The sequence below is a fragment of the Otolemur garnettii genome, unplaced genomic scaffold, assembly GCF_000181295.1.
Source record: "Otolemur garnettii isolate 467f Iridium unplaced genomic scaffold, OtoGar3 scaffold00112, whole genome shotgun sequence".
In the NCBI taxonomy this organism is placed as follows: Eukaryota; Metazoa; Chordata; class Mammalia; order Primates; family Galagidae; genus Otolemur; species Otolemur garnettii.
In genome coordinates this window covers 3,206,172-3,221,904 of record NW_003852507.1, presented here as the reverse complement: position 1 = coordinate 3,221,904, position 15,733 = coordinate 3,206,172, and the positions used below count along the sequence as shown (strand labels likewise).

Below are 15,733 nucleotides of genomic sequence, written 5' to 3'. Positions count from 1 at the left end.
AAAAAAAAAAAAAAAAAAATCTTTTTGCTCATTAGGTGAGAAAACCACTCATAAACTGCATTTTTAAGGTAGACAGATAATCCTCCTCCAATTCCTGTCTAGTTCAGCCACAACGAACCTAATAAAGATCGCAATATCATATCAGAAATATTCTTACATATCATGGAATAAATGTTATGCATTCTATTCAGGATGTTCTTATTGGCATTTGGGAAAATCTAACAAGCCAAAGTATTATGTCCATTTGGGTAAAGGATAACAGTTAATGCTCTAATGATATCGAGTTTAATTTCTACTAGGGAGGGATTCAGAGGACAATCATCTATGTATTTTTAAATGTGTACTTACAGCTAGTGACTGATGAAGTGCCATCAACATTTTTTATTTAAGTAATGTCTAATACTGGAGGCAGGAGAAGATTCATGAATCTCTTTATTTTATTGATTTGGTAGCAGAGAATACACAGCTTAGTAGCTGATTGTGCTAAGCACCAAAGATCTAGAAAGCAGAGTGTTACACTGACATGGAACGTTTGCAGCAAAGGGTAGACCATGTGTGGATCAGCAACTTTTGTTTTTCAAGATCGGGCAACAGAGCCTTCATCTGCTTAAATCTCACGATGGATGCAAACTGATGTTTAGCAAGTTACACTTACACTTCTTTCAAATCTTCTTTATTGTGTTTTACTTTTATTGTATTTATTTTGAGATAGAGTCTGATGCTGTTGCTCTGGGTAGAGTGAAGTGGCCTCATCTTAGCTCACTATAACCTCACACTCCTGGGCTCAAGCATCCTTCTGTCTCAGTCTCTCCAGTAGGTGGGATTACAGGTGTCTGTTATTAATACCCAGTTAATTTTTCTATTTAGTAGATATGGGTCTCACTCCTGCTGTCGTTGGTCTTGAACTCTTGCTCTCAAGGAATCCATCCAACCTAGGCCTCCCAGAGTGCTAGGATTACAGGTGTAAGGGACTGTGCCTGGCCTATTTTTACTTTTTTAAGAGATACTCTGTTGTCTAGGTTGGGTGCAATGGTATGACCATAGCTCACTGTAACCTGGAACCCCTGGGCTCAAGCAATCCTCCCATTTCAGCCTCCAAGTAGCTGGAATTACAGGAGCAAGTCACTTTGCCAACAGAGCTTCTTTAAATATTATAGCTTATGACTTGAGTGCTGGGAGCAAAGAAATAAATATTTTGGGCTGGGCATGGTAGCTCATACCTGTAATCCTAGCAATCTGAAAAGGCCAAGGCACGTGGATTGTTTGAGCTCAGGAGTTCAAGACCAGCGTGAGCAAGAACAAGATCCCATCTCTACTAAAAATAGAAAAACTAGCTGGGCATTGTGGCAGGCTCCCGTAATCCTAGCTACTTGGGAGGCTTAAGCAAGAGGATTGATTGAGTCCAAGAGTTTGAGGTTGCTGAGAGCTATGATGATGCCATGGCACTCTACCCAGGGTAACAGAATACGACTGTCTTAAAAAAAAATTTTTTTTTGGTATCTATATAGCTAAATAGCCACATTGAAATGCTAGACAGAGTTAGGAATCTGAATGAGATTCATTACTTCTTCTAGTCCTTTGATATCAGCAAACTCTACTCCATGAAGAAATGAGATGAGAACTTAAGATTATATGGACCTAAAGATATGAAGCAACAGACCTAATTAAAACTGTCATCTATTATTATGAAGAAGTATTCTGTAAGAGCAAATGATAAAAAACAGTAATGGCACATAAATAGGATCCTTTTGTGGACAGAGGCCCACAATTTAGACATACAAGTGACTTTTGTGGGAGAGTAAAATTACTTTACTTTATTTTATTTTTATTAAATGAGTGGACAGAACAAGAAAGGCAAGTAGAATTTTATTTTTGTTGTTGTTGAAGTTTTTGGCTGGGGCTGGGTTTGAACCTGCCACCTCCAAAATTATGGGGTCAGCACCCTACTCCTTGAGCCACAGGCGCCGCCTTAAAATATCTTTTGAAAAGATAAACCTTTTCACCAAAATCAAGTAGTAAAATAATCTGACAAACCAAAGGACATACAGTTTAGAGATAGGAAGGGTGGGTGGATAGAAACCAGGGGGATTTCCACCCATCTTCACATACTAACAATTAGTCTGAGTAATAAAAGTCAATAAAAACAAGTTGGGCAGAACATGGTGACTCATGTCATAATCTAAGCACACTCTGGAAGGCCAACATGGGAGACCTACTTTATGCCAGGAATTTGAGACCAGCCTGGGCAACAGCCAGACCCTATCTCTATAAACAAACAAACAAACAAACAAACAACAACAAAAATCAACCAGATGTGGTATTGCATACCTCTAATTCCAGCTACTCAAGAAGGAATTAGGATCACTTAGCCCAGGAGTTCTGAGGCTACAGCGAGCTATGATGACACCACTGCACTCTAGCCAAGGCAACAGAGTGAGATTCTGTTTCTTTTTTTTTGAGACGGGCCTCAAGCTGTCCCCCTGGGTAGAGTGCCGTGGCATCACAACTCATAGCAACCTCCAACTCCTGGGCTCAAGTGAGTCTCCTGCCTCTGCCTCCCAAGTAGCTGGGACCACAGGCGCCCACTACAACGCCTGGCTATTTTTTGGTTGCAGCCGTCATTGTTGTTTGGCGGGCCTGGGCTGGATTTGAACCTGCCACCTTAGGTGTATGTGGCTGGCGCCATAGCCACTTGAGCCACAGGTGCCAAGCCGAGATTCTGTTTCAATGAGAAAACAAAATAACAAAACAAAACAAAAACAAAGAAAAAACAAACAAACAAAAAACCCAAACTAATCATTTTGATACATTTAACAAGAAGCAAAGTTTTGGCTCAAATAATCAGACTTTAAAAATGAAGAGTCTATTAATTTTCTAATTGTAACCAACTTTAGTGATTGACCATTATAAACAAAAAATAACCCAGAAAGTAGCTTTACAGAAGAAAAATCTGATGGATTTCAGGTAAGGCAGACAAAAAAAAAAGAGGAACGAGCAAGCAAACCAAAAAACCCAAGTAATAAATAAATGAAGAAGGACGGGAAAGGAAGGCAGACAGACATACAGACAGGTACGAAGGCCATGAATGTGGCAGAAACAGCACTGGGCTTGGTTCCAGATCAGACCTGGCATAATAGAGCAATTAACTTAGCTCTTTTAAAACTTAGTTTCCCCATTGCACACAACATTGTGATCCTAGAACTGAATTATCTATATGGTCCCTTAGTTCCGAAATGCTAAGAGTTTATTACAGGGGAGGAAGGAAGAAAAGAATTCAGTGGCTGTAATATCTGGAAGAAAGTAGATTTTAAGTTGTGCCCTGGCCTTAACAGCTAAAATGCTGGTAATGGGGCAGGACCACAGGCAAATGCTGAGGCAGTACTTCTTGAACTCTACCCCAAGAATTACCTGGGATGTTTATTAACACACTGACTGGCTGGGCCCCAGCCTGGGGAGTTTTTCAGGCAGGTCTAGGGTGAGACTCTAGTGTTTGCATTTTCTACATGTTCCCCAAAGATGCTGCTGGTCTGGGACCACACTTGGAGAAACACTGGCCTAGAGTAAGTGGCAGAGGGCAAATGAACATGGTTATGGGGGGCGGGGGGAGGAGTTGTCTAGACAACTCTCATTTCTTGGGGGGAGGGGAAGAAATTGATTACCTGTAAGATGAATCATAAATAAATGCTAAAATAATTTGGTTCCTTTTCTAACCAAACCCTTGATTTTGACCAAAGCTTAATAATGGAATATAGTTATTTTACATAATGGTTTATAATGTGAATTAGGTATCATACTTGCTAAATTCTTTAAAACTTGAACAAATACTAGACATATATAAACGGAAATATAAAACTGGAATCATAAACTGGGCCTTCTACTTATAGATTTTGAACACCACAGAATAGTTACATCATTTGATTTTTTAAAAAAGGAAATCCATGCTAACACTAGTTAATCCAAGGAAAACACTAGGAAATCCAAGCACACTTTTTCTTATACAATGATGTGTTTTATAAGTGAAATTTTCAGATAATGAAACTTTAAACAAAAAACTTTCTCACATTTTAATCATTTTAGAAGACTATCTTTCTATATAGAAAACAGGACTTTCATTACCCACTGTTGTCATAACATACATAATAGTCTAAGTTCTATAATGAGTAACACCTCTGGGGTCAATAAGAGTTGCATGAAACCATTCATTCTGATACCAAAAGAGCCCAGAGTTCTGCAGTTTTGCCATCTCTGCTGACTTGTTCATTTCAGGCCCACTTGAGCTATCAGCTATTATTATTATTTCTTAGTGTATTTACCTTTCAGCTGCTTGTTAGATTGGTATACTTTTCTCACTTGAACTTACCAGTGACTACAGAATGGAATATGCTTGTAGGCTTGAGATGACTTTTATATGGTTGGTTATTCACTCCCAGATTTTCAGGTTGGCTGAGTTGTTGCTGACAGTAGGGGAGTGGAGTGCCACTAGACTGTGGGTCTTTTGTTAATATAGTCGGCTGTACCAAAGGCATAGAAGTGCTTAGGGCATGTTACTATAATCAGTGAAAGAGTTATAGTTCTGTTCACTTACAGGGTAATGTAGATTAGATTGTTCTTTTCCAAACTCTCAAAAACTTACCAACTTTGGAATACTATGTGAACATTCTAAATGTTTCACTATCTTACATTCAACTTGTTTGAAAGCAGAAAGTTTTACAGAGCAACAAAATTCAAGTCTGCTAACAAGGTAAAGAAGAAATGTAAAGTGAGTCTCATGAGCAAAAAGAGCAATCTTCTATGAACTGATCACAAGGGAATTCCTAGTGTTGGTATCTTGATATTATTGCTCGAAGTTATATAAAGATCACATTTACTGACCTGGGGAATGCTGGGAAGTTGCAAGTGAGGTCATGGAATTAGAGAGGTTAAGGTTGGCAGTGATACTAAGTTGGCTCTGCAGTGCAGGAGGGTAAGGAGATGTGGGTGTCAGGAGGGACTCCTCACTGGTTTCTTCATCAATTCCAGGCAAGTACGTGTCAATCAAGGCATCAAGAAACTTAACAATAAGCTCAGCATAGTCTGGAATTTGTGTTTGCTGTAATGGAAAATAGGAAATTATTTTAGCTCCATTTTTTTTTTTTTTTTTGTAAATCCCCTCTGAAGCCAACAAAAATTAATTCGATTTTTGTTTGGGGCTTAATTTATTATTTTTCTTCCTTTGTTTGTATCACTGATCACTAAAAAAAAAAAAAAAAAAAGGAGAGGAGTAATATTTAGGGACTACCCCAGGACTTACAACTGGGGGTTCTATTCAGCTTACAGTTAAAAGCTTCCAGATGAGCCTGCAATTTCTGAAAGCCATGTACAAGACAGACTAAATCTAATACTGAGACAATATAATCATCAAGAATGACGTGTAGCCAATTTTCCAAAACTGGGAAAATGAGCAAAACATCATCATTTCAATTGCCATGAGGATATATTCCATCACTAGACTCTCTAAAGGGCTCAGAGGGTTGCTGGCAATCTAACTACAAAAGCTCCTTTATGATATAACCTACTTCTGTGACTTCAGGTCCCCCCTTTTAGTGACAGCCTTTACATGTCCTTAGATACACAATAGTGGCAAAATGAAATAAACTAAATATTCAGTTCTTAAAATTGGAACAAGTTTTAGATAATTCATATTGCTATCGTACCCCCATACTTAGAATACTGCACTAGGAACTATCTGAGGGAACAAACCGAAGTCCTGCCTTCAAGGAACTTCAATCATTTCGGAGAAAGACCACATACAGAGAAAATAATTAAACACGCACTAGGAAGCACTACCAGAACTACTGCCAATAAAGAACAAACTGAATGGGAGCGAGTTAGAGAGGGATGAGTCTAATTCCACAGATTAGAAGCAGAAATGTGTTCATGAGGCAGACTTTAACCACAGACTTCTATGTTCCTTGCTGGGCTCAAGTTAAATGTGTGCATTAAGACTATCAAATACATCAGGGACTGAGAAAGTTTTACACAGGTTTATCATACCATTCTGAAAAGTCAAGCGTAAACTGAGGGTTCTTTTTACAAAAATGAAAATACAGACATATTAAAGATGCTCTGCTTGAATAAATCCTGTGGTGAAAAGTTTTTCATAAAAATAACATGCTTATCGTGAGTCATTGCTCTGGTTTGCAGCATACTGTATGTTTGTTCTTAAAGCAGGCATGCTAAGTGGATAGAAATTTTTTGGTCAAAAGTAAAAAAAAATGTATTTTCTTACCTTTGAAAAGGGTCCTGCAAACCTCCATAAGCCATTAAAACCAAAACCTGTAACAAATCAAATGTCACTCTTATAATAGGACAGCTTTTTTGATCATAATAAAATTAAATAAGTTGTATAGCTGATATATAAAACCAATGCACACACAGAAACTTTTTTTTTAGAATGAATGTCTACAGCAGACTAAATCTTACTTAAAATTTACTCAGTATAAAACCACACTGTAATGTAAACAAGCTGTCAACCAGTATACTGAATATATAATTGAGAATTAGAAAATAGCACTTGGAAAGGAAAGTATGAAGAATCCTATCCTTTATAAGGAACTCTATAGTCAGCACATTCTACAATCGCCTGCGTGTTATTAAGTTCAACTGTCCTTCTCCCGATACATTTATTTACTTTGCAGGTAAGACGTTTGGTATTGTGGTGGGGACTCTTCATGGTACACCACACTCTGTACGATTCCGTGGATCGGATTTAACAAATTTGGATCTTGGCACAATGACAACAGGGTGTTGATCTTAGAGTCCAACAAATTGTGCCTAAAGAAATAAAAGTCAACAGAGGAATATTTTAGAAGAAAACTAAATTAAAATACATACTGGAAAACACAATACATATTATCCAGAACAACGTGGCAAAAATGAAGGGAGGTAAGTACTTTTTACTTTCTGGTGCATTTCTAAATTTTCTATAATGAACGCGTGTGTGTTGGCTTTTTTAGTTTGTCTTTTGTTTTGTTTTTAGTCATCAGGGAAAATGTAGTAAAAACAAAAAACTAATAGTGTCATATAACCATGTTTTAACTGTATGTGGTGAATGTTTGCTCAAGACAAGCTTGGCTCTGTCTGCTACTTAGCATGCTTTAGGATTATTTCTTTCTACTGCTGGTATGTACACAGGCAATTAAAACCAAATTTAATATTAATCAGTGCTTAATAAATGCTAAAGAAGATCAAATAAGGAAAGCAAAACTAGTTTAGAGGGGATGGAGAATGGGGGTTGGTATGACCCAACTGAAACTTAGGAAAAAATTAACTATTTCTAACCCAGCTATACTCCACTAATAAAAATAACTGAGACCCAACTATATAAAACTCTGAAATGAAAAAAAAAATGAGATGGGCTCAGCGCACGTAGCACAGTGGTTATGGCACCAGCCATATGCACTGAGGCTGGTGGGTTCGAACCTGGGCCAGCTAAACAACAACAACAACTGCAACAAAGGATGGCTGGGCATTGTGGCAGGTGCCTATAGTCCCAGCTACTTGGGAGCCTGAGGCAAGAGAATTGCTTAAGCCCAAGAGTTTGAGGTTGCTGTGAGCTGTGATGCCACAGCACTCTACGGAGAGTGACATAGTGAGACTGACTCAAAAAAAAAAAAAAAGAGAGAGATAGATTAATCAAATTAAAGAAAACAATGATACAACATAGAAGGCCTAGATCAGGAATATAATCTCCCAAGTTTCTCTAGTCTATTTAAAATTGAACACTATTTTAGCCTTTTATTTATTTATTTTGGAGACAGAGTCTCACACTGTCACCCTTGATAGAGTGTGGTGGCATGTTAGCTCACAGCAATCTCAAATTCTTGAGCTCAAGCAATCCTCTTGCATCAGTCTCCCAAGCATTTGGGACAACAGGTGCCTGCCACAATGCCCAGCTATTTTTTTTTTTTTTTTTCTTTTCTATTTTTAGTAGAGATGGAGTCTTGCTCTTGCTCAGGGTAGTCTTGAACTCCTGAGCTCAAGCAATCCACAGCCTTGGCCTCCCAAAGTGCTAGGATTACTGACATGAACCACTGTTCCCAGCTTATTTTAGCCTTTTAATGGAGAATAATTCACCTCCCAAATAGGAGGTTAGTTTTATTTTCACTCTGCAGTGGATAAATACAAAAGCTCTACCAAAAAAGGTAGGATGACTTAAATACAACAGTCTAACAGTTTGCTCCTAAATGAGGAAAATGAACAATGTTTATCCAGACAAACCACTTAAATCAAAAAGATTCGAAAATGTCTTTCCTAATAAGTCAAAGCTAGTTTTAGCCCTCATTAAAACCACTATCTTGCTATCATACTATCTTACTTTCTCTTGCAACCAGTGAACATTACAGGGTAACACTTTTCCTAAGCCTTTACAAAGCATTTAACTTAACCATAGCTATATAGGTTAACTAAAAATAAAAGGAGATGCCATTGAGGACCACATAAGGAAAAAAAAAAAAAGAGATACTTACACAACAGGAAAAACTTTGGGAAACACAACACTAGCCTCTGCTAAGTATTCATAAAGAATTCGTTGATCAAACTCATCTGTGGTATATTTGACCAGTGTAGCCTGCCAAGATACAAAAAAGTAAACAAACAACATGTTTACTTTGTGGCTGAATTGTTATCTGTTTGGGTGAGAAGCAAAAGACTGTCTTCCATTTATGTTTTTAATATTTAAGGGCCTCCTGAGAGTAGTCTGGAATAAAAACTTGGGGAAGAAAAAAACCCTCAAAAAGGGGAAATCCTTACTAGAACAGTAAGAAGAAGCGCTTGGATCTTCGGATCTGTAAGTACTTCTTTATCCAAGAGAACATTTGATTCAGACACTGAAACTTTACGTAAGTGTGGATGCTGCTGTGATGAGGAAATCCTCTGAGTTTCTATAGTAAAAAATGGAACATGACCAGCTGTATTAATCAAACACTTGGATAACCACTTCACCTAACATGCTTCAATGTTACTTCTAAAATTCAACAGTTTTTTAGCAGACACTTAAAATATCAACATAAACATTATACAGAATTACTATTCACCTACCCTAAAGTTTCAGCTAGCTATTTACAATGCTGTGTATCATATATGATACTTTCCTTTTCCTTTTTTTTTTTTTTGTAGAGACAGAGTTTCACTTTATCGCCCTTGGTAGAGTGCTGCGGCGTCACACAGCTCACAGCAACCTCCAACTCCTGGGCTTGGGCGATTCTCTTGCCTCAGCCTCTGGAGTAGCTGGGACTACAGGCGCCCGTCACAATGGCCAGTTATTTTTTTGCTGCAGTTTGGCTGGGTCTGGGTTTGAACCTGCCACCTTTGGTATATGGGGCCAGTGTCCTACCCACTGAGCCACAGGCGCCACCCCTATATATGATACTTTTTACACAAGTTTCAGGATAACTATCATTTTAAGGACTGCAGAGCTTATTTCAAAGGAGAGCACATGTTTCTATATTTCATCCTAAAGATTCCAAGAAATAGTTGGAAAGTATATATGATTTTAATGTACTTTCCCACCTAACTTCCAATGATGTAGATCAGTTATTAACTTTGTACTCACCCATTTCATAATCAGTTTCTGCAACTCTCCTCATTTTGGGTGGTGTTGTGATCCCTGATTCCATTTCTTGCCTTTTAGGAGCCTTTGTATCTGATATCAAGTGATCAAAACTTTTCCTTGTTCCTGTAAACAAAAGTTATAGAATATGGAAGTTCATTAAACAGTGCTTATAAGTAAGAATATGCTAAAAGAGAAAATATTTGGATACAAAGTGTTTATTAATCTTTCACTCAAGGACTCAAGGAAAGTTCAAGCACATCCATGAAAAGAAATTCCCTTCTTTATTCTCTATCTTTTTTTTGAGACAGAGCCTCAAGCTGTCCCCCTGGGTAGGGTGCTGTGGCATCACAGCTCATAGCAACCTCCAACTCCTGGGCTTAAGCGTGTCTCCTGCCTCAGCCTCCTAAGTAGCTGGGACCACAGGCGCCCGCCACAACGCCGGCTATTTTTTTGGTTGCAGCCGTCATTGTTGTTTGGCGGCATGGGCTGGATTCAAACCCGCTACCTTAGTTAGGTGTATGTGGCTGGTGCCTTAGCCACTTGAGCCACAGGCGCTGAGACTATTCTCTATCTTCTCAAAGGGTTTTGTTTCCATAGTTATCTGTTCCAGGACAGGATGTACCTTACTGGTACAAAGTATATAGAGATTAGATTTACTACATTGGAGGTAAACCAAACTCCACCAGCAAATACAATTATTGATACTAAACATAAGGGTATGTGCTGTTCAGTAGCAAAGACTGACTGGGTCTGAACAGCCTTTTCCTTCTTTCTTTCTTTTTTTTTTGGATACAGAGTTTTACTATGTTGCCCTCGGTGTCTCAGCCTCCCAAGTAGCTGGGACTGCAGGTGCCTGCTACAACGCCTGGCTATTTTTCTGTTGCAGTTGTCATTGTTGCTTAGCTGGCCTGGGCTGGGTTCAAACCCGCCACCCCCGGTGTATGTGGCCAGTGCTGTAACCACTGTGCTATGGGTGCTGAGCTGACCTTTCTTACTCTTACTTTTTTTTTACTCTCCACATTCTTCCTGGGAGAGCTCATTCTGCTCTCTTAGCTTCAACTATCTATGAGTTAATCCATTCTCAATGTTTACTTGTTTATTCCCTATTCCTGAATTCGAGAAACATCTTTTCTCTTGGATATATACTCTTGGATGTCCTTAAAAGATCTCCTATATAATATCAACAAACCTAAATGTATCATGTAACACAAACACATTAATACTGATCTTTCTGAGTGGAATCACTAGCTAGCCAGTTTCTGAAACTACAAACTTCTGACATCCTTCAGTGTTCTCTCTCCCAACCTGCCCTAATCATCAGGCACTAAGTCTTGTCAGAAATCTATCTTCCTCATCTCTCTCCACTTACAAAAATTAACTCATGCTGGATAAAAGATTTAAAACTAAATACAAAATAATAAAAACTCTAGAAGAAAGTATGGGAAAAACTCTTAACAATATCCACCTAGGGAAAGATTTTATGAAGAAGACATTGGCATTTGCAGCAACAACAAAAATAAATAAATGGGATTTGATCAAGCTAAAAAGCTTCTGTACAGCTAAGGGCACAAGAAACAAAGCAAATAGACAACCTTCAGAATGGGAGAAGATACTCACGTGTGATGAATCTGACAAAGGGCTAATAAACAAAATCTACAAAGAATTCTAGCAAATCAACAAGAAAAGAGCAATCCCCTTCTCCCATTAACACTGGGCAAGAGACATGAACAGAACCTTCTCCCAGGAAGACTGAATGGCAAAGATAAATGGCCAAAAAAAAAAAAAAAAACAAGAAAAAAATGCTCTTTGTCCCTAATCTCAGAGAACTGCAAATCAAACCCACCCTGAGATATCACCTAACCCCAGTGAGAATAGCCTACATCACAAAGTCCCAAAGCTGCAGGTGCTGGCATGGATGTGGAGAGAAGGCAACACTTTTACACAGCTGGTGGGACTGCAAACTAATACAGCCTCTTTGGAAAGAAGTATGAAGAATCCTCAAAGAGCTACAAGTAGACTTCCCATTTGATCTCTTAAACCCATTACTAGGTATCTACCCAGAAGAAAAAAAATAATTCTATCTTAAGGATATTTGCACTCAAATTGCAAAGATGTGGAAACAATCCAAGTGCTCATCAACACATGAATGAATTAACAAGCTGTGGTATATGCATATCACGGAATACTCTGTGGCCATTAAAAAAGTAGAGACTTTGCATCTTTTGTATTTACCTGTATGGATTTGGAGAACATTCTCCTAAGTATCTCAAGAATGGAGCCAGGTGCAGTAGCTTAGACCTGTAATCCCAGTACTTTGAAAGACCAAGGTGGAAGGATTGCTTGACGCCAGGAGTTTGAGACCAGCCTGGGCAAGACAGTGAGACCCTATCTCTATAAAAATTAAAAAATGATTTTTTGGCTTGGTGCCCATAACAGTGCCAGCCACACACCCAAGATTTGCCATTCCAATCCCTGGGCCAGCTAAACAACAATAGCAACAACAAAAAAATAGCCAGGCATTGTGGCAGGTGCCTGAAGTCCCAGCTACTTGGGAGGCTGAGGCAAGAGAATCACTTAAGCCCAAGAGTTTGAGGTTGCTGTGAGCTGTGACCCCACAGTACTCTACTGAGGGCATCATAGTGGGACTGTGTCCAAAAAAAAAAGGAAAAGTAAGCATCGTATGTACTCAATACTAATTTGAAATTAATAGGCCTGCACAAGAGAAAAATACAATTAAATTCAAGAATCGGGAAGGGGGGGTGGTATGCTCCCACCTAATGGGTACAATGTAGGTATATAGCACATCTTCAGGGTGAAGAACCTAGTTATAATTCAAGACTTTTACCTTACAAACACAATGTAACCTAATTATATGTACACCTATATTAATCCAAACAAAAGAAAGAAATCTATCTTTCCAAAGCTGATATATTCATTCTCTCTCTACCTCAGCATCCTGAGAAGCTGGGACTACAGGTGTGTGCCACTACACTCGGCTTCAAACATGATTCTTCTCCATTCCCCTATTGCTCCCACCTTAGTGGAGGCCTATACCATTGTCTGCTTGGACTGCTGTTATTAACTTTCTTAAAAGGCCCCTTTGCCAAAATCTCATTTCTTCACATTGCTGCCAGAAAGCTTTTCCAAAAAATAAAATTTGGTCTTGTTTCTCTCCTACTTAAATATTTCAGCTGGATACACAAAGCTAAATCTCTTAACAAAGTCTTTCACAATCGAGCTCCAAACCTTCTCTGGCCTCGTTTCCAATGCCTGACTTTTCTATTCATGTTATTCCCTCCTCTCTTGAATACATGCCCTTCCTTATCCTATGTCTACCTTGTAAACATATATTAAATCTTCAAGACACAATTCAAGTTACCTCCTCTCTATAGTTTTTCCTAGTTTGCCTAGATCCTCGGTTTCCCCCATCAAGACATCACTTTAAGGGCACCTAGGAATGTTGCTGTAACGGGCTGATTGTTAAGTCTTAGCCACCCAGCTACATTATGAGCTCTTTCAGGGCAGAGACCTTACCTTTTTTACCCAGCACATGGGTTGAATGACTTCGATACTACATTTTTTTTTTTTTTTTTTAAAGAGACAGAGCCTCATTTTATCACCCTCTGTACAGTGTTGCAGCATCACATCTCACAGTAGCCTCCAGCTCTTGGGCCTAGGCGATTCTCTGGCCTCAGCCTCCTGCGTATCTGGGACTACAGGCGTCCGCCACAATGCCCAGCTTTGGCTGGGTCTGGGTTTGAACCTGCCACTCTCGGTATATGGGGCCAGTGCCCTACTCACTGAGCCACAGGAGCCGCCTCCACAATACTACACTTTTTTCTGAAGTTAATTTTTCATTTACAACTTCCTTGGCATGAAAATCCTGAATTATAAAACACACAGTAACCAGGAAACTCCTAGAAGATTACTTATGACAAAGTACTCACAGAGGGAACTCAAACAAGTAACAGACCTATGTGACTGGTAACAGTGATTAACATTTGTAGTTTCTACCTCTTTACTGGTTTACTGGCCGGTTATTTACGTCATACTTTGTTATTTGTTCATTTATTTCCTCATGAACATAAACATTTCCCCCAAACCTTAAGATACTTAAATATGCTTGCGTGGCTGACTGAAGTCCACTGAATCATTCACAGCGTTGGGTCACTGAAATATGGACCCAAGGTATTCCAGTAATAATAAAACTTTAGCCAACAGAAAATAAGAACACCTTTGCATTTCCTGGCCCCATCCATTTATTTATTTTCAGTTACTGAAATGGGAAAGGGTCTTAGAACATTTTAGGTGCACTTTCCATAGACAAATGTTGACGTAAATGAGCAATATTAACTTTCAAGAATTATATCTTCTTATAATAATTGAAAAATACATTACTTTTTTTGTCTTTTCAAAGAAGACATGGTAAATGGTACTACTACAACTCAATATTATATTGATGGATTCTGTTCTCAAATGATAATTTTGGGAAATATTACTATATTTTGTTAAAAGCTCTGAGTGTAGCAAGACTCTTTCTTTCTTGAAGGTATTTACCTAAGGTCTCTGCTACTCTCATTCCCTGCTGCCCAGTCAAGTCAAAACAAAAGAAGGAAAACCATAATATTTAGTCTAAGAATTAGAAAAAAATTTTTTCAATATCCTATTTTCGTTTCTCTCTCTTACCTGATATGGCTTTTGTTTGCATCAAAAACTTTTGCTACATTGAAACAGAAAATTTTGATAATTTTGAACAGTTTCAAGTAATTTCCTGAGTGAAAATACCTACCATTTAAAAAAACTTTTTAAAAAATTTTACATAATTTAGATAAAACTAACCAAGCAGCTTCTTTGTGTTGGCCTGAGAAGGCTGCCCCATGTCCAAACTCATAGATTTCCTGGCTCGGGGACTGGTCTGGCCCACAGTTGGATAGGTGGCTGCAAGGTACCCTTCAGAACCTTTGGGGGAGGACCATGGCTGATTCTCTTTTAGTGTCCTGAGAGATTAAAGCAATCGAGAAGAATTAATCAACATGGTGACAAATACAACCACTGTATTTATTTGGCTTCCAAGTAGCTGTCCTATTTCCCAATGACAGCAATCAAATAAGTTAAAAACTGCACTTGAAAGGGCTTTAGGGGACAACTCAATGTATCCCTAGAAGTAACAACTTTCTTGCCGTATTATCTTCTATAACACATAAAAACAAATTAATTTTAAAAACTGACAAATAAGAATTGTATATATCTATAGTGTTCAATATAATGTTTTAAAATATGTACACGCTATGGAATTGCTAAATCAAGCTAATTAACATAAATGCATTACCTCACATACTTACCATTGCGGTGAGAATACTTAAAAGCTACTCTCTTGGCAATTTTCAAGTATACAACACACTGTTATTAACTACAGTCATTATGTTATGTAATAGATCTCTTGAATTCACTGGACTGTGTTTTTTTTTTTTGTTGTTTGTTTGTTTGTTTTTGCAGTTTTTGGCTGGGGCTGGGTTTGAACCCACCACGGGGCTGGCACCCTACTCCTTTGAACCACAGGCGCTGCCCTGGACTGTTTTTTTTAACCAGAGAAAAATCAAGTGTCAATAGGCAATTGAATTTTTGGTTTAAAAATCAAAACAACCAAACCTAAATTTATGCTTTTATGGGAACACAGGCAAACTCATTTTCCCCTTTTCATAACTCAAAGAAACATAATCATGGAATGACTAAAGAATAAGACTACTGAATATCAAGAAAACTTCTGCATATACTGTCAAAATCTCAGTGGGGGCTTTTTATTAAAAAGTAGGATGTTGATAAATTAAATAATATAAACTCCTGAACAGAAAATTATTTTTCTATGTTTAACACTGTCTTTATACCTTAAAGATACTTTCATTTAATTGAAAATATAGAAAAATCCCCAAATGATGCCATTTTCATGTAAATTCTTTGAGTTATACTGAAAAATATACTACCCCAAACCATGTACAGGAGACACAATTTGATTATTTTATCATCTAAATTTGTACTATATAAAATGTTTTTATAATTTTAAGAGTAAATACAACAAATGTGTTGGCATATCAATATTCTTTGTTCTTATAAATTTAAATAGCCCAGTTTTTTTTTTTTTTT

The 15,733-nt window shown here is 38.0% G+C and overlaps 1 protein-coding gene across 3 annotated transcripts in view; it reads right to left on the bottom strand.

Annotated features, from left to right (window-relative positions):
• NF1 (neurofibromin 1) overlaps positions 1-15,733 on the bottom strand; it is a 293,662-nt gene that overhangs the window by 11,962 nt on the left and 265,967 nt on the right. For all 3 annotated transcript variants that reach the window (XM_003797210.3, XM_023517507.1, XM_023517506.1), the window contains 7 exons: positions 14,432-14,589; positions 9,593-9,715; positions 8,791-8,921; positions 8,508-8,608; positions 6,671-6,813; positions 6,269-6,315; positions 4,873-5,089 (listed from right to left, as the gene is read on the bottom strand). In XM_003797210.3, coding sequence (XP_003797258.1) covers positions 4,873-5,089; positions 6,269-6,315; positions 6,671-6,813; positions 8,508-8,608; positions 8,791-8,921; positions 9,593-9,715; positions 14,432-14,589 — 920 coding nt within the window. The remainder of the gene's footprint in view (positions 1-4,872; positions 5,090-6,268; positions 6,316-6,670; positions 6,814-8,507; positions 8,609-8,790; positions 8,922-9,592; positions 9,716-14,431; positions 14,590-15,733) is intronic.